The sequence below is a fragment of the Lethenteron reissneri genome, chromosome 21 (assembly GCF_015708825.2).
Source record: "Lethenteron reissneri isolate LAM-NWPU_2019-01 chromosome 21, ASM1570882v1, whole genome shotgun sequence".
Taxonomy (NCBI): Eukaryota; Metazoa; Chordata; class Hyperoartia; order Petromyzontiformes; family Petromyzontidae; genus Lethenteron; species Lethenteron reissneri.
In genome coordinates, this window is record NC_083799.1 from 3,671,802 (window position 1) to 3,694,140 (window position 22,339).

The following is a 22,339-nucleotide window of genomic DNA, read 5'->3' on the forward strand; positions in this document are numbered from 1 at the left end:
TTAAAGGTACGGCTTACACACATCTCGCTTTGCCCTGTGATGCACAGGTCCAACTGCTTTGCGCAGCGTCTGAAGATATTGGAATTTAGAACTTTATGAGCAGTCAAATCAGAATTTTATTGTAGTGCATTTTTTTATTGCAATTTCCTCTTGCAGTCCAGAAGCCAAGATAAGCTTGTCTCTCCGGATCCTATTGCCCCCTCAGTTTAGCAATCGCAAGACACAACCACGGACCCTGTATATACGACCGTTGCTTTTCTCATGATTTACATCTCTGACATGCTCAACATGAGTTATCTCTCACACTATACAGTATCCCACGCTTCGCCGCCAGGACTGTCAGACGGGCACAAAAGAGAAAACACCATTCGTAATTTTACAATCAAACTGATGCTTTATTATTATTATTAGTAAGCACTAGCTGTACAACATGCCAGCATGCATCACTCCCTCGGCCCTTCCCGTCAGGGATAATTAATCAAAGCGCAGACACATTTGCACTTTTTGCCCAACGCATGGCACAAACAGAGGGGTGTACGTGGCACAGCGGGATGACAACAATTACGATGGCACAGGCAGCGTTGCAGGCCTCTGCTCTGATTTTCACAGATTCAAAACGATCTCCGTCCGAGTCACTGAACACTGACAGTCGGGTTGCGTTGTTTGACGCAAACTGGGCCCCCTCGGGCGGTGGTGAAATTAAGGGGAGGTTAACCCCCAAGAAGGGGCAATTGCGTGCGTTAACTCAAGCGTGCTGACAGTAGCAACACTCATAATGGAGCTCAAGTAGTGGTGTTGAGATACAGAAGACATCGTGTTCCCAACGTGGCACATTACAACGACTCCCGTGGAGATTTAACAAAACGGCCGGACGGACGGCTGCAATGCACCGTATCCACGGGTCAATGAGCAGAATCTATATCCGCTTTACAAACTCGCTGAGTTGCCGAGTTGAGCATCCTTCGGGGATCGCTTTTGAAATGGCGCTGAAAAAATGTGGCCAGGTATGAATGAATATTGGAATAACAAGCAATCGGAGGCTGGGAACGTATGTCAGGATGCAATGCACGGGTGCAAATTGATGGACGTAATTAGATAAGAAAGAAAATTATAGCGAAGCTTTTTCATGTCCAAATTTTTTTCTCAGTGCATTTAGATGTTTTCAAAATGTATGAACCGCTCCAAAGTGCATACAAGTTTAAATTGCGAAACAAAGTGTCTGCTTGAGGAGTACAACAGGCGCATAGGTCCCAATACCTCTCTTTGCCAGCAACATTGTGGAGAGAGCTTTGACGCTGCTGTTGCATGTGTTCAAATTGTTCACTGCGATGAGATTTGACACTGAGTGCTCTTAAAGACACCACTCCAAGATAATTCCTGGTCAACTGTAACCGTGTGTTGTGCACGCCGTTTTTGAGTGCATCGCTGGTATTGTTGCCACAATGTCAGCATCACTGAGGGGGCGTCGTTCAGACCGTGCCACATTCACGAAGTTCGCAATAAAGAACCCGCATCTTTACGCACAGCAAGGGCAGGAAGAAATAAAGTTACCAAATGAATTATCAATCAGAAACACAACATAATCCACGCTTTTAAATTACATCAAATATGCATAGTGTTTTGTTTCACAAAAAAAATAGAATATTAAATAAATATATCAAACCACCCTGCAAAAAAAGCCACAAATTCTGTAAACACAAGATGTATATTTCGTAACAGCACAAAGTAAAAAAATTGTAACAGGTATTAGCACAAGCTAAATTATTGCATTGAAATAACATTGTTATTATTTTTGTTAAAATAACTGGAATTTATATTTCTGTATACTGCGCAAAAAGTAAGAACGTTTGATATTGCGCACTATCGTAAGTCCAGTCCATCACGAATGCGCATCGATCACACGTTGAAGTAGGCTCTCTGAAACAACACTGTTTTGAGTCTGTTGTGGAAAACTAGCTCAGACTCAGGGATGGATCCCGAACATGAGCTGGTAGTGTGTTCCAGGTCTTTGGGCCAGAGACCCCGAAACTGCGCTGGCCGTATCGCACGAGGTTTACACGTGGGTATTGCAGGTCGCCGCGAGCCGCGGATCGTAGTCGGAGTCGATTTGGGTCTGTTGAAGCTGGTACGCACTGGTCGGCGATAAAAGATGGAGCAGATTGATGGTGACTCTTGCAGACGGGTAGGCATAATTTATACGTGATCCTGTATTTAATATGTAGCCAGTGCAGCTCACCATGCATCAAACTCGAATGGGCCATTGTTTGTATGCCCTGTATCTTTTATGGATGCCTGTCTGTATTTAGTAAAAAATAAATGAGACAAACGCAGCAAGCAAGTCCCCTCCCTGAAACACAAACCCCTCCACGCAAAGCCCACGGGCAGGCCTTGTGTGCCGCCAACAACAACAACAACACCATCTATTCAGGCAATGGCCGAGCTCTTCACCTGCAATCGGAATCCCAACAAGCACCACGAGGATTTCCCTTTGGAGCCAAAAACCGAGATGGCATAAACGCGCTGCTCATTGCCAGTGTGGAATTCGCTGCCAATGGCCGAATGGCAACATAAAACGAACGCTCTAAAGCTTTCAGTAGGGAGTGGTCAATACGCCGACATCAAGCACTGATGGACTCACAATCAGATATATTGACAGCATTGACGACAACATTGCGTGACACCATAAAGGATGACGGTAGACTTACAGTTGGACAGAAATGACCAGTAGGGTGGTAGATGCTGAGCTTAGTTACATTTACAACCGCGGAATATGCAGACCAACATTTCAGAGGGTGCAAATTGGTTTCCTACCACGAGCACCAAATCAGATGAAAAACACTCCACTCATCAATTATTAAAGAAAAATGTCATTTTTCGGTGACGGAGGGGTGGGGAGGAGGAAGTTCCCCCTTTTGCCCACCTGCTTGAGTGCGCCTCTTGATTGAAAACATCGCGAGTAATTTTCTCTTGTCAGTCAATGGTTCGGAAAGACTGACATTACCACGGAGACATTGGTCTCAGAGCTAAGCCTTCCAACGCCCCCCCTCCTGCACAGCCCCCTCGCGTCAGTGTGAATAGCCACGCAATCATTCAGCACGAGCACCTGCTAGTGCGGGAGCGATCTTTACACGGCTGAGCAAGCTGCTGCCGATAACATAATCCGGAGATGTGGGCCGTGGTCGCGTGGATGCTTCGTGTTCAGCACGTGTGATTGGCAGCCATCAGTCTGCCAGCTCACGGCCGGACGGGTGCCTTGTTTTTAATTTTAACTCCACCCGCACGTGAAGGAAATTGGGTTAACATGCCCTCCAAAGCGCAAAACAACCCAGAAGTCAGTGTAACACGTAGGCTTTCGCGACCAATATCATACACAATACATGTTTTTTTATGGGGGTTAGATCGCGTAAATATAAATGTGTTGTTAAACCCGCCACCACCCGACACAGCCAATTAGTAAAGTTTGTCACGTAAACAGAACATGCCAATTCGTTACTAGTACAGCAGCACGCCGGTGTGTTGAGAGCAAAACTCCGCAGTGTCCCCCATTTCCAGTGTTACACTCAGCGGAGTGACGCTTTGCAGATACGCATTTGAAAAAAACCACGCCACCCTGGGAGATGAAGGTGCCGTTCAGTGTCCACGTCTTGTTCGCTGCAGACGCTGCAGCGAGACGTGCAACTGGCAACTACGTTGGCGGATTAAATAAAATAAGGAGATGGCCGAGATGTCCGAGAAGGGGCTGAATTTGCACATGGAGGCGAAAGAGTAGCGCATTCACAAGCAAATGCATCCGTGAACCAGCAGACTTGCTGCAGCACCATCCTCCGTTGCTGTCATAGAGTGGCGTCAAACAACACCGAGGGGGCGGACATCGCATTGTTACTCCCATTGTTACTCCCATTGTTACGCCCAGCAAAGGGCAGCGCGCAGGTTATAGCACAAATCGCCTTCACAAGATCGATCACCGCAGCTTTGTCCTTATTGTCGACAGTGAATGAGGTCAACGCATTTGTAAGTATAAGCAGAACTCCATTATATCGGTTTGCGTACATTAAAGCATTCGTGACGTTCCGTGTTGAACAATGCAGGCGTATGAGGTGAACGTGCTCACGGTCAAACGCAAATGCCCGCTAAAGTTATTTCACCACGCCTTTGACACCTAGGGCGTTCCCCCTCGAGTCTTCGCGATGTGGTTTGCTCTGCCAGGCACGGGCCATGTGATGTGCACTTTGTGGATTCTGCCAACGGGTGCTTCGTAAATAAAAAATCTACAACGAAAATGATGAGGACGATCATGAAGAAGGCGAGCTCCCTATAAGTCGCTGTGCAAATTAACATCAAAGAAGGCCATTCAGTTCGCAATAACACAACTCGGTTTTAAAAAAATAAGTTTGCAAATATCATTTGAAAGTAAAATTAAAATGCGTAACATTTTGGTGCATTTGCTCGTTAAATTTCAGCAAGCGATTATTGCAACACAACAGTTTGTCAATGCAAAACTTTTAAAACCCCCCATCGGTAATAAATAAAACATGAATTGCATCGGCAGCTCAAAACGTAAGAAAATACATACAGCCTTACGGGGTCATAACACGCACGTGACTCTTCAGTGTTTTTTTTGTTGATTAATTTATCAGTTATAAAAAATATATAGACATGTATAAGACATGTCAGCAAAGGGGCTTGTTTTTATACGTCTCAAAATCAGATGCAACACGGTAGCACTAGTTGCTTAAATCAAAACCGTTTAAATAAGAGAGAAATAGCACAAAGCATCTTCTCGTGATATTACACCGGGAAGGTCCGAAGCATTCACCCAAAAGGCTTGAAAGAAATCTGGAAGCTGTTGCTCATCTCTAGTGATGTGAAAAGTCCACGGTACTCCGTTTGGGTAGGGCTAAGCTCTCCATTGGACAACCACTGTTGACTTCCCACAAAGTGGTAGCTATTTTTTCAACACCCCCCCCCGGAGAAATTGTGAGCCAGCTACAGAACGTGGACAATGTAACAGATGGCAACAAGGAACACCCCTCCAACCATCCAGCTGCTGAGTAATTCGCTATCAGTCGAGGAGGGCAGCGGGAATGCATTCTTGTGTCAATTAAATCCCGTGTCTTACATTCACAACAAAAACTATGAGGATTTAGTATTTCGTCTGGTGCCCTCCTATAGGCCGGGACATCTCAGTCACTTTATTTTACTTCTCATCAACGCATTTGAAAGAGAATACCCCCCCCCCCCCCCACCGGCTGCAGCTCATCTCTGTGGGCACAAAGTGACAGACCACCTGGCCTGCAAATGAGCATTTGTCCACCAGTAGGGGGCGTTCATTGCGCCTGTGTGTAATCGAAATTGATTAATCACGCGGAGCATGTACTGTAAGTATCAATTGTGTTACATTCGTGTACGGTTGGATGCCATTGGTTTACATAAAACCATGCAGCCATTGGGAGGTACTACATTCAACATATCGTCACATGCCGACCCAATGTTGACAACAGTGAGATGAAGTTGAAGCAGCTTTGACTTCACGTCGAAAGCTTCGACAATTGTGCGCAGTGCCCTCGTTCTGTAATCGCGTAGCGAGCAGAGACCGTAAATGCAGAACTGCCCCGTGCACGGCTCTTGGGCAATGATAGTTTAACTTTGAATGTCATGCAGAATATGTAATTTCAAAAAATGTCAATTCCTTTCTCTTACTCATGCAGCTCGTGGCCGTCGCAGTGGGAAATTACAAATATGACGAATGTGCCAGATCTGGCCTTCAAGGACGATGCGCCAACACCGATCAAAGGCTCCCGCGATCACGAAGAACCCTGTACGAGACAACAGAGGCCAGTGGGACAGACGAAAAGTACAAAACAGCATCCCTGCATGAAAGCAAAACATCTCAAGATATTGCTAAGAGTAAAAGTGTATTTCCGAAAAGGCATCTTTTATAGGTAAGAAGAATCGTATATGAGAACATCGCATGCAGAGCTTGCAAACAGGTTTCACAATTGTTTATGGAAAACGGCAAATTCAAAAAACGACACAGCAGCCCACGAACACTGTGGGCTACTGCAGCGAAACCTCGAAAAAAATCGGGAAACATAAGGCGTGGATGGAGGTGCCACGGCCTCTGAGAATACCCTGTGCTTGATCTTTCCTATATCACCAGCAGCAAGCATCTGCAAGCAACAGCTGAGGCAGCCTGAGCATTCATGGGTCTGGGCTGGGGTCGGTGGGCGAGTCGTGCGGATATGTGACACCAACGTCCTTAAATGGGCTCTCAAAGACTTCACGAGTCCCCAGTCCACTGCAGTGGTAAAGAGCCACAATCATCCGTAGTCCCTTGCTACCCCAGAACCAAAAAAAAACAGCTCCTCTATCGCTGCCACCCTCGCTGCCACCCTCTCAAATGACAAGCATGGTCACGGGTCAAATGTTTGGGCATCGCTCAGCCACCAACTCCCGGACCGAACAGCCATACGGTGTTTTGCCTCGCACTTGTCGGCGGAGCAGACGGCATCCTTGCCTGCGCCTCGCTCACTTGCAGACTGACGGATGGATGTACATATGTGCACAAGAACTTTAGTGCATGCACCTGTATGATCGTCTGGAGCAGCACGGAAGGCGAGTATGCACCGTAGCACACGTGCAAATAAATTAACTCGTAGGGACTGAGCATGCAGTGCGAGAATGAAGAATAACCGCGGTGGTTATAAAGCAAACCGGACAACCCTCTGACAGGCCAAGGAGCTCCTTGTGCAGAAGACGCAGCGGACGACGTCAGATTTCCTCCAGGTAGTCGAGGGCCACCAGGCCCAACTTGCGACCGCTGGTCACCTTGAGGAAGCCATTGCACTCCTCGCCCTTCTCCACGCACACCTGTCAGGGCACGCAGGTCGCAGGGGCATTGCGTCATCATGAGTGACAACGCCGGGAAGCAAACCAATGGAACACCGCGTGTGTACACACAGAATGTATAGCTGGCTACCGCGATGCTGCACACATGTTAGCCACTGCTTGGGGGCAATGGTTTGTGGAAAACATCATCAACATTGGCCATGGTAATATCACTGCTGGATGAAGGCCTCCCCAAGCCACTGCCACCTCTCACAATTCTGTATTGCAACAATGTCGAACACATTGATATATGCAACAAGAGCGTTGGTGAACCCATCTGTGCGAACCAATGATTGTAATCTCCTCGTCCATGTGGGGTTGCTAATGGCACCCCAATTTTATCCTACATGCAAAACACTTCTTGGAATTGAACAAGTAAAACATCTCAACAGAGGCCTGAATACATTTAAGAATGTCAAAAACTGAACTTTCTTTTACAAAATAAATATCACACCACATTAATCCGTCAACTCAAATATATTTATACAAATAGTCATTACCGTTTTAGAATTTTTTTTCCCATAGCTAAAAGTTTTCTCCCAGTTCTCATTAACTAATGCATTCATTTGAGGCTTACATTTCCAAGAGTCCAATGTCTCCACCAATAGCCTGTAGGCATGAGCGAATGCTCTTATGTGTAATGGGCAGGTGGGCGAAGCATTCAATAATGCACGAGCGCCATAACAGTGCGTGGGTGTCATACCCAACGATGTACATTAAATATTAACCGTCAGAATGTTTTTTTACAGCCAAAAAATGTTCAAACCGTGAACACTTCCTCCATTACGCACGTATGGTTAAAAGCACAAACAGAACAACGTCTACGTAAATGTGTGACGGCTTTCCCTACCAATATGTTTTTGTGGCATTTAGTTAAAAAAATGTCTTGTGCCGATAATGATCGTTCTCGATTTGCCGAGGACAACCTCAATTTACTCTCGAAAGATTTTTTTTTCCAGAGGGTTCTGCTTGCGCCATTTAGCCAAGGGAACGTTCCTCAAACTTTCCAGATAGATTGGTTTTGTTTTGCAACTTAATTGCTACCGTTTCCAGGTGCGTCGTACAACTGATGGTCTGTGTGTATGCCATGCCCTATGCTGTGGCGGTTTATGTTTTCCAAGACACATTCTCATGTCTTCGCCAATGAAAATGGTCTCTTGTGGGCAGAGCAAAATAGGAGTTGTATTAAGCAAATGCAGCAATCTCCACCTAAGAAAGGGCTCCTGCTCCTCGAGCCACGAGTCTTTGGCTCCCCAAGTGGAATTCGCAAAGTGTTGGCCACCAACACGGAGCGAAAGTTGGAAAGTTCCGTGCTCCCTGGCTGGCCGCCATGCCCCAACAGCATCACCCGCCGCACAAATTGTTTTTTTCCTCTTCCTTCCTGGATTCCAGAGATGACTCGGGAACGGCACGTCCACGTAGCCGCTGCCGCCTTCAAACTGCCGAAAAATGTACGTTCAATATAGCGAAGCTAATGATAATGACAAATGAGGAGTTCCACTGTTGATTAAATTCGCTCGCGTGACATGACATTGTAAACAGTCGTTAACTCCGCTGCATTTATTCATTTGCAGATATTTTTTTCAACAGAAGGTAAAATTCTTTTTCAGATTATTTATACACACAGAAAGCGCATTGGAGATTTCTTTTCAGTTCGTGCAGTCCTGCCTTTAATTACATAAATAAATCACCGGGAGAAATTTATCCACCGAAAATGTGAGAAAAGCTCCTTGTATTGTGGAAAGGCAGCAAAAACGGAACACAGACTTCACAAGGCAGCTTAGCCAAAGCCCTAGATTGGCATTGGAACATCAACAAATGTGTGTGGATCTTCCACCATTTTGCATTTGCCGCAAATTGCGCCGTAGACAAAGGAGGTCTGAATCGCACAAACGGCAGAGCGTTCTGCCGGTGGCAGCTGTCACGAGAAAGAGCCACACTAGAGTCTAGTTATTTTTGGCGCCCTCCCTTGCTATCACGAGCGGAATGCTGCTGCTGCTGCCTCTTGTCGTCGACTCATTTGCGAACACAAAGCACAAGGTGTGGTCGCTTCGTATCCGACAATTGACCAATTTATTCCCTTTGCCGTATACCTCTATGAAGCTGCAGTGCAGGTCTGAAATCCAGCATTTTGGAGGTGAGGGGTCGGTTTGTGAGTAAGACTCCGAAACCGGCTGAGCTGTGAGCACTTCGGGGCAGCCTGCAGAGGCTCAGAAGCGAGCTTGCCGTGAAGTCACGGCTTCTCTGTTAAGAACCTGTCGCCATTTAGCCTGAGATAACCCTACGGGATACAGGTACAAATCAGTTCTCGTGTGCAGGTGGTGGATTATTACATCACAGGTTCATGAGACGTGGCAGTAGCCTGGGGAAACCTTCATCCAGTGGTTGGATCAACCGTGGCCAATGTCAATGATGATGATGATGGATACACTAGTGCATGACCAAAATGTGACGCACTACATATCCCGTTTGAACCTCTTAATCTTACAAAATGAAATTCAAACGCAAATGTATCTAGATGGAGACTCAGCAGTGAATTGGTGCTTTTGGCAGGTGTATTGGCTTGTCACTGTCTCCAGTGGCACTCAGTGGCAATATTGATTCCAAAATGTGTCATTCTACTACCACACAGCCTTGATGTAGTTTTATAAATACTACTGCTATTACACTCTGAGCAATATGTTATGGGCTGCATCGGGCTGTGGTTTTGGAGCACAGGCTAGAATACTTTCCCACCATCGTCATTCACCAGTGCAGAGGCTGCATGTGAAAAACCCACAGCGGGCTGCTGTTCGGGGCAATCGCTCTTCTACACGGCCACTCTGGACAGAAATCAGCGTCCGCTGTGAGGACATTGCTCCAGACGTGTAGCGCTGCACCACGGAGGCAAGCATGGAGGATCACGCGGATTTCGGACTCACAAAACCATTGGGCTGCGTGGGGGCCATGTATTGTGTGGATCTCTGATTGTCATTTTATTCGGATGAGTTGTTGGTTTTTCCCTGGGTACTCGGGTTTTCTCCAATATGCAAAAGACTCCTTAACAGGAAAATGGCAATGCACCCCAATGCAGGAAAACGTGTCTTGAGACTCAGCGAGGTTTTTATAGGTAACATAGATGAGATTGTGATTTTTGGTATTTCTCTTATAATGTACCGTTTGTTGATCATAATGGCGATAACGTTTTTAGAGCCCACATTGTTTGCACGAGCTGGAGATCTTCGGCACGAAACGCAAAGTGGCAGCGATAGCAAAACGTACTCTCTACAAACATCTGATCAACAATTCAGCACTGGCCGCTCATGGAATAGAACATTTGGAATCTCCCAATGAAGAATGCACTGATGAGACAGAAACTAGGTGAAACTACAGTACCCATCAGACACCCAATCAGAGCAAAGCCTCTTCAAGGTATCAGTAGTTTGTGGTGTGCATTATATTTATAGAATATATCTAGTATATTATACAATAAAGACATTATGCCATATCGTAGATAGAGTATATATATGTAAATTCACCATGCGATCATCGAAGATAGTTTGAAGTAATTTTTCAAGTCGGTCCGTGCTGCCTGGTGGGGTGGGGGGGGGGGGGATTAGGAGGGCAGAGTTGGCTCAAATATTACTTGCCACTGATGTTGGCTGCCAGGCTCATGTGGCAGTGTGCTAACCACTGAATCACTGTGCCACCAATCCTCCTTCCAGATATGATATACTGTACAATAAATACATAATAGTTACTATGTAATAGGTATAAATAATACCTTAGCAATGCTATACCATATACCTCCTATTTACTCGGTGCTATGTGCCAGATATAGTGCACACAAATGCATCTTGGTGATCTTGCGTATGGCCGCTGAAACGTGAATGGTGGCCAACAGTGACGTGCTCTGCCCAGTACTCGCCTGAGTACAGGGACATCTAGACCGGACCTCCGACACTGCGTGTACAGTGGAGTATACGTTTAAAAGCAAGGGTTTGAGCACCGTCCTGCTGGGTCATGTGACACGCAATGAGCCTTGCTCTGGAACGCCGACAGTGGAGGATGCTCCCAGTGGCCCTGGTGCGTGCCAGATCACGGAGAGAAATAATAACCGGGGCGGCTCCCTGCAGGATTAGCCGCGGCGGCTTAAAGGAACACTTCACAGGGATTTCACACGGCCGGAGGTTGGAAGCGAGCAATGTTGAAAAACTGCGGCAAGAGGACCGAGTGATTGTGGCCTAAATGTGGCTCTGTAGTGACGGCTCAAGGGCCCAAATAAGATTTAAAACGCTGCTGAAGCAGCAGCAGCAAAAGTGGCAGTGCACTGAGGGATTTCACAAAGCAATGAGGCCTGACAACATAATCTGTTATGAAAGTGTGTGGGTGCGCAGCTTGGCATCGCATCGACGCGCGATTGCGCACTTAATGTACAGTTGCGAGGCGTGAAAACAAAATGCAAAGTTTTTCAAAAACAGATTCGCTCTGCTTCGTGCAGATGATGTCTTTGAAATCAAAGTGACATGGCAGCTCATCATAGCTTGACTGAACAACGTGAGCGAGATGAACGGACAGGACTTGGTTCAAAGACAGACAATTTAAGCACGACTGTGAAACTCTGCGGCGAGGTTTCATGACCGTCAACATTGCACTCAGGCCCTGCGCTCCCCCTAACCGATGAGTGAACCCCGCACCCCCGCTGTAAATCCTGGGAACGAGGCTCACGCGCCTCATCGGCCAAACGGAGCGAATTAACCATGCGCTCGTGTCGATACACTTCCCTATACAAACAGAACTAAGTGCCCGCAGTGCGTGGAGATGCAGCCTCGAGATTTAGGAGAGATTTGCTGCATTGAACCATGCCCGGAAAAGTACGGGAAACACTCTCACGGTACAAAAACTGCTTCGTAAGTTGTTGAAGGTTTCCGTCAACACACAGCATGCTGTCGGGCTATCGTTGAGAGGTGAAAAGGTAGCTACGTTGACGGGAAGGGTTACTTTATAGATAACTAGGTTGAGACAACACGTGCCTTGGAAAAGAGGCATGGGATATATTTTTTTTACTTTTTTTTTTAACCAGGCAAGGGCCACGGAGCTATATAACTCATTTTTAGAAGCGACCTGACCACAAATGATAGCTCCACGAAGTGGCTTATCGTGTGCAAATGTATAGCAACCAAACACTCTAAATGCATGTTTCTAAATGTGGAGGGAAAAACCGGAGGACCTGCAGAAAAATACACGCAATCACAGGGACAACATGCAAACTCCAAATATACAGGAGTCAGGGTCGGGATCGAACCCACAAGCACCTGCATGCACTGCGAGGTAATTAACAACTCGGCACCACGGGACCCACGGAGAAGCGGGGGAAAACTTCAATGGCACAACTCAAACAACGACTGTTTCATATAAAAAGGTGAAGTAATCTGTACAAATGATAAGATATCACAAATCCCTTTTAATAACTAAATTTAAACAATTATCTACACGCGTCACAAATACACGGCGTGTAAAATCAAATAAAAAAAATAACTTACAATAACGGCTTTCCCTTTAATTATCGAGGAAGAAGCAAACGCGGTGATTTTGGATGCGAGTCATTCAAACACTGCCAGTTGTGGTGGCCGAGATGACATCCTAACGGTGATGTACAGCCAATGGTTGAAACTTACAGCTAAATGTGGAGCAAAGTAAAATAATAAAACAACTAAATTATTGACCGGAGCACCTGACCACTAGGGAGGCTCGTCGCACCTCCTCGAATCAATCACGGACGTGCGAGCGCTGTTTGGTGTTTGTATTTTTAGAACAACTCTCCTCAACGTAGCGAACGCAACGATGCCGAGGTCCGCGAATGCCTTTATGCCACGAGGCAAGGACGATGCGGTGGGCGGCCGTCCAGCTCCATGGAAAAAAAACAAACAGGAAGGTGCTCATTCGTGGGTCGGACCCTGCTGCTGGTCTTTTAAGAGCCCCGTGGTAAATAAATAACGAGGAGCCATCACAAGACTGGGCCGTAACACTCAAAATAGAGACCTGCGGTGAAAATACTGCCAAAAGGAAACATTGCTCATTCAACGGCTTAGATCCAATCTCTAACTATAACTCTGTCTGCTTGTTCCCGCTCTGACGTGCAGCCCTAATGTTAACCCCAACTCGTGTCGTAACTCTATGGCACTCCGCAAAATGGTTAACTGTATCGCTAACCTTAACCCTCTGCCACACTAAAACGTTTCCATTTGCGAATCAATGGCCTCGTTAACGAGTCTGGTATCGAAGCGAGAGTTAAAGAATGTGCTCACTGGTGGCACATTGATTTCACATCGATCGGTGTCAGTTTTACAAGGTGCCGTCATTTGCTCTGCACTGCAGCGTTTCCCGGCACACCAAGGGTCGGGCAATGTCGCATGGCAATTTTGGCAAACGAGGTCGCAACTCAATATTTTTGTCGAATTAAAGTGCGAACGTCGGTTCATAACTAATTAGCGAGCAACTGCCACGGGTGGTGATCACTGAACCCCGCCGCTCGGAGGGGCGGCATTGTTTGTAGGGAGGGGGGGCCGGCCAGCACCTGATGCACAGCACTCAGCGCGGTCACTCGACACTCACCTGGCCCTGCTTGAGCGTGATCTGGCCCAGCTGCTTGTTCCCCACGAAGGTTCGTGCCAGGCGGAGGACGCGCTCCCCAGCTCGCACGCGTATCACAAAGTTGGCCGGGAAATATCCCAACTTGTCCCCCATCTTTCCCTGTGAAGCCAGGAAAATATAAAGTGTGCAAACAATTATCTCCTAATTGAGAGGTTCAACGGCATAAATACATTAAAAAGTCTAAAATTAAATAGTGAAATGTATTTGCGCGTTGTAACTGTATCGTTGTGATGAGCAATGAGTAATTGCTTTGTAAGTAATCGTATTGTGGTCATTACCTTCCACCATTCTTCATTGGAGTCATCAATCACAATAAGCCTCTGTCCTGGCCTACATGAAAACAAATACATTTTCATTAAACCCTTAATAACAACGGCAACACCGACATAGAAACAAAATCAATTTACATGCATATATTATAAGACAAAACCACAATTACTGCCGCAACGCTAGAAATAATAAACACAAGCTGGGATCCTGCTGGATGCTGCTCCTCGCAGTTGCTGGGAGGCCAGGTTTCAGGGGTTTCCAGGAAACCCAGCGTGTTCCCATGGGGACCTCAAACCCAAAGCCAACAATGCACCCAGGCGACACCCAAGTCATAGCGCGAGTGACTGAGAGCACGCGGAGAAGTGCATAACCACGTGTTCAGCAACATCTTCAAAACGAGGGGAGGAAGGCCGTTCTTACGTAAGCTGCAGATCATCCTTCTCCTGGGCCACAAACTTGTACAGCACCACGTACGTGTAGGCCTGCCCAAAGTACCGCCCCGCGGCGGCTGCGGCCGCCTGCCTCCCTCGCTGTGGAGAGAGAGGGTCAAGGGTCATCAGCATTATCCCGGCAGACACAATAGCCGGCCATTGTTCTATTACCTGACTGGGCGGCACTGCGGCCTGAGAACTTTACGCCCAATTTTGTGGAAAGTGACAAACTGTGATTGTCCTGTGGATGAACTGGCTCCAGCCACGGGAATATGGAATAAACATGAATGATTCAGGCAGCCAATGGAGATAAGCACAATCCCAATGCCACTTGAGACTGGAGCAACTTTTATATTTTTCACTTTGATTTTATGAAGCAGTTATAGCTGGAAGTAATACATTGTGGGTATTTCATCTTAGAAAATTGCTTGGGATCGATGGGGTTCAATCCAGCGCCATGCAATCACATTCCCATCGACGGTTCTGAAATTGCATCGTATATCTAGGCCTTTAGATATGACACAGCCCAGAGTATTGAGCTACACACACACACACACAAGCAAATGACACTCACCAGGGACCCCCACTTTTGTTCATCAATGCTGAGTTTCTGGAGGCCGTTCTCTGTGGTGTGAAACACTGAGAGCGCAGCGCACAACCACAATTTGTGATCAACTTAATCAAGCGAGTGCTGAGCAATGCCTCATATAGCGTTACACCCGAGTATGTTTTTTTTTTACATTCAACTGATTACGTCCACTGAACAGAAACAACCCAGAGTATTTAGCGACTTCTGCGGTGTGGATGTGCTGTGCAATTGTTTACAAATTCGGCTGATGTCCTCCCCTGCTGACGGAAATCCCCATGGCTAAGACAGTGTACACGATGGTACAAGCAATATCAATACACTCTTGAGGTGTCACATTTAAAACGGTCAAACTTTCCTTTTTTTCAAGTTGAAAGCTTGGTCAAGTTACAGCACGTAATACGTGACCAAGTGGGGCCTGATGGAATTATGTGTTTGACACCATGTGAACCAAACACCCCTAGGCTTACGGAGCACACAAGAAGAATATCATCACATACGAGGAATACACGAGCGTGGCCGATAACGGACATCATCACATAAGCACCTTAATGGCTTTGTTTATAGCCGTGTTGGGCTCAAGTGGTGGTGCAGTGGTTGCAACACCCAGAAAGCTGAGTTTGATTCGTAGCCACAGCCAATATCAGTGGTGAATTATATCTGAACCAGACCTGACCATCCTCCACTGTCCCCCACCACCGGTCATCAACCAATATTTAGCAGTGTGCTTAAGTATGGTCAAATAAACCCCATGGTGTGGAGACACCTTCATCCAGCAGTGGCTTGACAAGAGGCTGTACATTACGTATTCATTATAGCTCAGTTGGTAGAGCTGCAGGGCTGCTCACGTGAATCAAGAGTTAAAACCCCAACTTTGGTCAAATCCATTACATGGCGGGGGTGGTTCCACTGGCCACCTCCCGGTGTTATTGGCCCTATGTGGTGCTAAAATGACGGTGGTTGTACCGCGGAGAGGCCCGTCTTCGCCGCGGGAGTGCGGGAATTCCACCACCAACTCAAAGCCACCCACGGAGATCAGAGACGAGTGGTGCCCATCGCCTGTGCGAACACGGGGGCGCTTTTGACCCTTGTCTGCAACAATGACACACATCTTGCTAGCAGGTGGAAGAGCCGGGTGACAAGCCGACGGGGCGACAGGCAGACTGGGTGGAGGGGGTGGGGCCACAGAGTGCAGGCGGTGGGGGCGGGGGGGACAAGTTGGGCTCACCGCCACCGCCGTCGGGGCCGCGCGCCATCTCCGAGCTCTCACTGTCGGCGTCTGCCTCCTCCGGGACCTCGGGTAGCTCCTGCGGCGACGTCGCAGGAACCGCGCGTGACGAGCGTGACGAGCGCGGCGCGGGGGGGGGGGGGGTGAGGGGGTAATGGGGGGGGGGCTGCACATGCCGTGTTTACCGCGCCGCACGCCGGTGGGGCTCGCGTGGTGCAGACGCAATGTGGAACGTGGAACGTGGAGTGGCGGGCGACTCGCAGCACGGCGACCGACGCTCGCACAGTGCCGTGAGGAATCGATATTACGCGATCATAGGTAGGAGTTATTTCCTGAACAACATCTGCATTAATCCGGACAAAATCAGTTTATTTTGCCCGAGCAGTAGTCTTTTGGATGGCTTCTTCCAATAGACCACTGCCGTCCCCTGTGTGATAATGTGCTCTGAGAGGTATGTTGACCTTCTTTCGCACAGTGCACTTCACAATATACACGATACAAGCAATAGGCAGATCGTATCGGCTGATGGATGAACCTAATTGGAGAAAGAGCTTTCCTCGTCTCATTATATGGCTTACAATAGAATATCTGCGAAGGCCCTGAATTCCAAAAAGCATACCTGTGTATTTCCATCTGTTTGGGCGTTTATATATATATATATATCTCTCTCTGCAGATACTAAAGCTTGGACGGCCGTTTACAATAATTATAAGAAAAGAATGACTAGCTGAGTGACAGGAACTGGCAATAATCGGTACCCCTTGGGGTCCCTGCTCTTCATACTTCACGTGCACGGTAAATGAAGAGCACTGGATAGCGTATCGACAAATACTGCAAAACAGTGCCGATATTGTTCACTCGCATAAGTTCCCGTGGGGTTTGCGGGTTTTCCCGGTTGGCCAAGTGGATCCTCACCCCAGGGTCGTCGTTGGGGTCGTCGTTGGGGTCGTCGTTGGGGTCGTCGTTTGGGTCGTCGTTGGGGTCGTCGGCCTCGGACTTGGAGCGGCCGCGCTGCGCAAGCGACGTGCCGTAGCGCAGCGCCTCGTACACGGGGTCCAACTTGTTCCCCGACGCTGCAGGGCGAGAGGAGGACACCGCCTTCACCGGGGGAAGATGCCGGCTCCCGCGTACGACGCTCGCCCGTGGCGTCACGTAAACATCGTGTCCCGCGGTCACCCACACCTCGCGCTCACTCGCGTTTCCCACTCCGTCACATCCAGGGCTTCATTTCAGCCGAACCTGTCCAAGGTCAGTTACCCGATAAATGTCTGCGGCTGGCACGCCACATCCGGTATGCCTCTCGCTATGTCCATGACCGCGAGCCACGTGCCACCTTCTCCACGGTGGACCAGCGATCCGGGATATATTCAGTGAGAAATTAAGTCCCAATCACATCGCACCCTTACTCACACTGCAGGACATCGGCGGTGTCCCACTCTGACCCAAGGCTGACGTTGTTATTAGCTATATGCCATTATTATAATTATATCTAAGAGATTGCCTGTTAAAAATCACAACTCAGTATTTCTCTCACAGACTCCACCTGCCTTGCCCCCCATCAGTCACCATGAAACGAAAACATCGGTTTTGTAATGTTATTGCTCCAATCTCACGTGGCCTAGTGTCTTCACAAAGATAATGGACAGACGTGTGGACGAACAACTTACGATTTCACCAAAAATATTCTTCATTTCATTGTCACAAACGTCTAAATTATATGCTTTAGAAATATCAAAAAACCTATCAGTTTAATTCCACGTTTTAAGATTCTGGCAACGCACAACAGCCTGGACATCTGTAAAAAAAAGAACTTCACAGTGCATTAAATTCCCCAGTTTAAATAAAGATTTTGATTCTGTCTCGGCATCGTATCCAGGTCATTTTCACGCCATTTCTTATGCTATGGAATATGGAACAAATTGGTTAAGATTTACTCTAAAGGAATGTGTTTGGTGTTAGAATAGAGTATATATATATATAAAAACATTGATCAATATGCAGTGATGATAATAAGATTGCTTGTAAAGTTTAAAATGAGCAAGATACCCTAAACTATTCTCATATTCTAGTACACATCACAGTACTTCAGACCATGGCTCCATCACTCCTTCACTCCATCACCATTCTCCCTACGCTCATAAGCACTACGGGCAGAGTCAAGTATTGATTCATCTATTAATATCAATTCTTAATCTCAGGACACATGCATTGCCACGCGTGTGCAAAAATCTATGTTAATCAATTTTTATAATTTGCATGTAATGGGTTCTAGATGTACTATTTTATCGCAAGATCATGAAAGATGATGTTGGCTTGGGGAGACCTACATCCAGCAGTGGATTGACCATGGCTGATACTGATGAATGAGTTAACGTCGCCCTTGCAAACACTACCATTCAGCTCGATTAAAAAAAAAAGGATTCCTAAATTAAAATGCGACCTTCAATCGTGACAATTCATCGAATCGCCGGGGACATGGGAGGAATTGTTCGACCGACCGCAAGCGCTCGCGTTAACGTACGACCTTTCGTGGTCGCAATTGCGAGGGGGGGGGGGGGAATTGGGGGAGGCTCTCACCGAGGGGCATCACCTCTTTGATGCACGCGTAGCGGCCACTGAGCAGCAGGGGCGAGGTGTAGTGTCTCCTGAATCCCTTGGGCTGCATGCACGGGGCAGCAGAGATGCAGCACATCGGTGGCACTCAATTCATAGTTGTCGTTGCGGTGCGCGTGTGCGCGGGGACGTCGGGCGTGGGGTCACGCTCGGAGGTGAAGTCCAATGGCCCGGCTTGTTGGACAACGGTCAAGGCGCATGAACGTGCGATCGGGGGTATTCGTTTAATTCCCGACGATAAACACAAGCGTTGCATGCACCACACGTTCACACCACCGTATTCCCTGTTGTTACAGCTGTAGGCCCGGTGATTAGAAAGCAGAGTCGATGGATCAAATGGAGGTCACGTACAGGTGGAACAGAGTGATCGCAGGGTCTGGTACAGGCCAGTGACGTGCGGTGAGGTCAATGGCTGGGGAGGCACTGGCTCGTGTCAGAGCCAGATTCACACACTGAAGGGGCGTGTCCTCACTGAGGGGGGCGTGTTAGACACGTTCCCATCAGTGAGGCAGATGTGATAGCTGCCTCCCCTGGTGCTTTTTCATTGCAGTTTCACGACGAGACCAGCGAGCCTAAATATCTTTATACACATACGTGAAATAAGTTACCTGGAGTATGGAAGGCGAGGCCATGAAATGAAGGGGTCTACAAACATTACATTGGTGACATACTCAGATAGTAACAGACACGCGCTTATTGCCCGCGCTCCATCCAGTTACTGAGGGGTTGCGCAATCAGAGGGGAGGCTGAGCTCGTCGCTGCCTCACCTCTCGTCTCTCCCTGTATTTGCAGCGGAGCTCCGCAAATTTGGCGTTTTAACAATAAAAAATGCATGTAATCGTACAGAAATTACATTTATAACACAGATCTGTGGGAAAATCTTAATATTTATTTGATTTGATTATTCTTCTTTTTTTACTTTTCCTAACAGCTATTTTCATTGGAGTATGACAGGTGAGGCTCTGCCTCCCCTGCCTCCCCTGACCGCACGTCCCTGGTACAGACAGGGTTCTGACGAGAATTAATTTCAGCTGAAGCTGTTTGGGGAGTTGGGAGCCCTATAAAATATTTTATGGAAAATTAAGCCCTATTTGATAACTTAGAAATGTAGGATTTAAAGATATGCGTTGATTCTCTCCCAGCACATCAACGTTACTCTCAAATGCAAAAATAGATGTGAAAAAAATACACAAAATGGAAAGGCATTCCAAGGAGGACTGTTTTCAAGATACTATACATGCTCGGTGAGTAACATCTGTGTTAACAAATAGGCGATGTGTATTCGATGTATAATTTTTAATGGCTTGATTGTAAATCCCGTGAAATCATCAGAATATATTCCTGTAGCCCCCCCATCCCCATGTGATTTGCTTCGAGTTGAGAGGGAAGATTTCACGATGAGGTGGGGATTGTGATGGGTGTGGCGGGGGGGGGGGGTCCATGGGCACGCACCATTTTCCCCACGCAGCGCTGCTGCATGACGCACGCGTGGCACCGGTGGTGAGCGCTCATTTTGCACGCCCGGCATCGCACGCCCATCTTGCTCTGGGGCTTGGCGCCCGAGCCTGTTGATGGACACACGCCAAAAACACCACAGCCACCGCCACCACCATTAGGCAACAGACGGCCAAGCGGTCAACACATAATCACCGAGTTCTGCGGTAAAATTCACGTCACGTGATGAGGCAGACAGTGATTCAGCTGGCAGATACATTTGAGTCAAAGCCCTCAAGGAACCTGGGTTTGAATCTGGGTTTCAGCAATCCGCGATTTAAGCTGGGTGAGTTTATCGTCTTAGCTCAACTAAGCAATATATGTTTAAATTATTCCATAGTGTTGAAGCTGTTTTTTTTCACTTACTTAGGCAACATTCCACCCCGGAGAAGTAAAACTAGAAAATTTCCAGATGACAAGATACCAAAAGCAAAATTGAAGTAACTGGAAAAGGGAACAAAATTAACAATAATAATAAACAGATTCACGTGACATTGTTCACATTGCTTGATGTTCAAAATTCGAATTACCTGCAACTAAAACACTCTGGTTTACTGAGGGTCACTCGTGGCTGGAATACAATGCTTCTCATTGGGCCCTAACTTGGTTAAATAAAGGGCAGCATTCAATGTACCTGACCTGTGACCTGCGATTATCTGAACAGCACAAATCAATGTAGTATGGCACTGAGAATAAACTTAACACACAGGTCTCATCTGATTTTTTTGTATTTTTTAAGTCAATGTTGCAGCCCATCGTAGCAGAACAAGGCACTAATACCATTCACAGACTAAAACACCAGCTTAAAGGTAAGAGTCTGTCTGTGGTGTCACTGATGTAATTACCGTTATTACCACAATTACCGAGCTGCTTTAGCCAAACATATGGTCATGATTCACAGCATTACCACCATCATCCTCGCCTAATCACTCACATGGGCCTCTTCTTTACTGCATCATCACCTACAGCACCAGTTAAGATGCATGTCCTTGGCACAGCTGCTGTGTCATGAGCAAGTGGTGGTGTCTGCGAGTCGCCATAAAGCATCTCACCTCCTGCAGGCTACCCACGTAAATAAATAAATAGCCATGATCGAGGATTCAATCATCCGTTTAAAATAAATGAGAGCTGTGTATATATCTTCAGGGCTTCATCTAGCAGTGGATTAACCATGGCCGATGATGTAGAGTCAAGGGTGGACAACCTATTTTCGGCCTTCCGTTTCCCCACAACAACCAACTGTGAAGCCCCGAGTACAAGGGATTAGTGTTGATAAATGTCGAGGAAGGTACATCACGAACGATACCAAGATGATGAGGGCAACTATGTATATATGTATGAACTTCTTTCATACCGACCTACACCATGACAGTAAGCCTCACGAAGACTGTTACCACTTCATGTTGTCCCCTTAGCCGACAATTCCTTCAGCATTTATGGACGTGTCGCTGTGCCCTTTTTTTTAATTTCACACACACGATGGGAATTTAGAATACTGACCCCTTTCGACTGCTGATTCTCAAGAGCATTATTAACGTGAGATTTCCAGAACCGTCAGTTGTAAAAAGCACAGGGCATCTTTGAAAACGGACAGAAACGTAATATTAAGCCTTGAAAAGTGTCTCATACATGTGGGTCCATTCATTTCACATCATTATAAACATCAAATGGCTTTGTAATGCTTCAGATGCCGGAAACAAATCTAATAGTATGCAATCATGCACATTGGCAGCTGACGAACACAAAATAGGTGCAATGTACGAAATGTATGAGTTCTAAGTCTGGTGGCCTCTGGGGTGAGGCCAAAAAGATTTGTGCATAAATCTGCTCATGCGCTGGCACTGCCAGAGCATCACTTCCCTCTCGCTCGCTCGCGCGAGCCATCTTCCCACCGCAGCCCCCCGGACAACGGCCCCTTCCACACAATTAACAACAATTATAATAATTTGCACTCATAAAGTGCCTTTCACAAAGTGTCCAAAGGCGTCATGCATACAAAACGAGAGAGAAAATGCGGAAAGGCCCAGGAGGTGAGTTGAGAGCAAACAAAACAAATTAGGCAAAACCATTTTCGGAAGAGGCATTTTGTTTTTGATGTCAACAAACAAACGCAAATAACCCGCTTCGGGAGCAGCTGTTTTAATGGGACAGTTCGTGTAGCCGTGAGAGCGCAAGGAATATGATCGAGTCTTGGAG

At 47.1% G+C, this 22,339-nt stretch overlaps 1 protein-coding gene across 2 annotated transcripts in view; it reads right to left on the reverse strand.

The window, feature by feature from the left end:
- Positions 1–371: 371 nt before the first annotated feature.
- The window catches only part of LOC133345070 (SH3 and cysteine-rich domain-containing protein 3-like), a 32,441-nt gene continuing 10,473 nt past the window's right edge, over positions 372–22,339 (reverse strand). Inside the window, exons 3-12 of one of the 2 annotated variants that reach the window (XM_061555519.1) lie at positions 20,102–20,214; positions 18,614–18,695; positions 16,952–17,109; positions 16,037–16,115; positions 14,797–14,861; positions 14,212–14,321; positions 13,800–13,851; positions 13,483–13,620; positions 6,723–6,870; positions 5,804–5,816 (exon numbers count right to left, since the gene is read on the reverse strand). In XM_061555519.1, coding sequence (XP_061411503.1) covers positions 6,772–6,870; positions 13,483–13,620; positions 13,800–13,851; positions 14,212–14,321; positions 14,797–14,861; positions 16,037–16,115; positions 16,952–17,109; positions 18,614–18,695; positions 20,102–20,214 — 896 coding nt within the window. In that variant the 3' untranslated portion in view covers positions 5,804–5,816; positions 6,723–6,771. Of the gene's footprint in view, positions 6,871–13,482; positions 13,621–13,799; positions 13,852–14,211; positions 14,322–14,796; positions 14,862–16,036; positions 16,116–16,951; positions 17,110–18,613; positions 18,696–20,101; positions 20,215–22,339 lie in introns of both variants that reach the window. The other variant, XM_061555518.1, reaches the window with a different exon arrangement.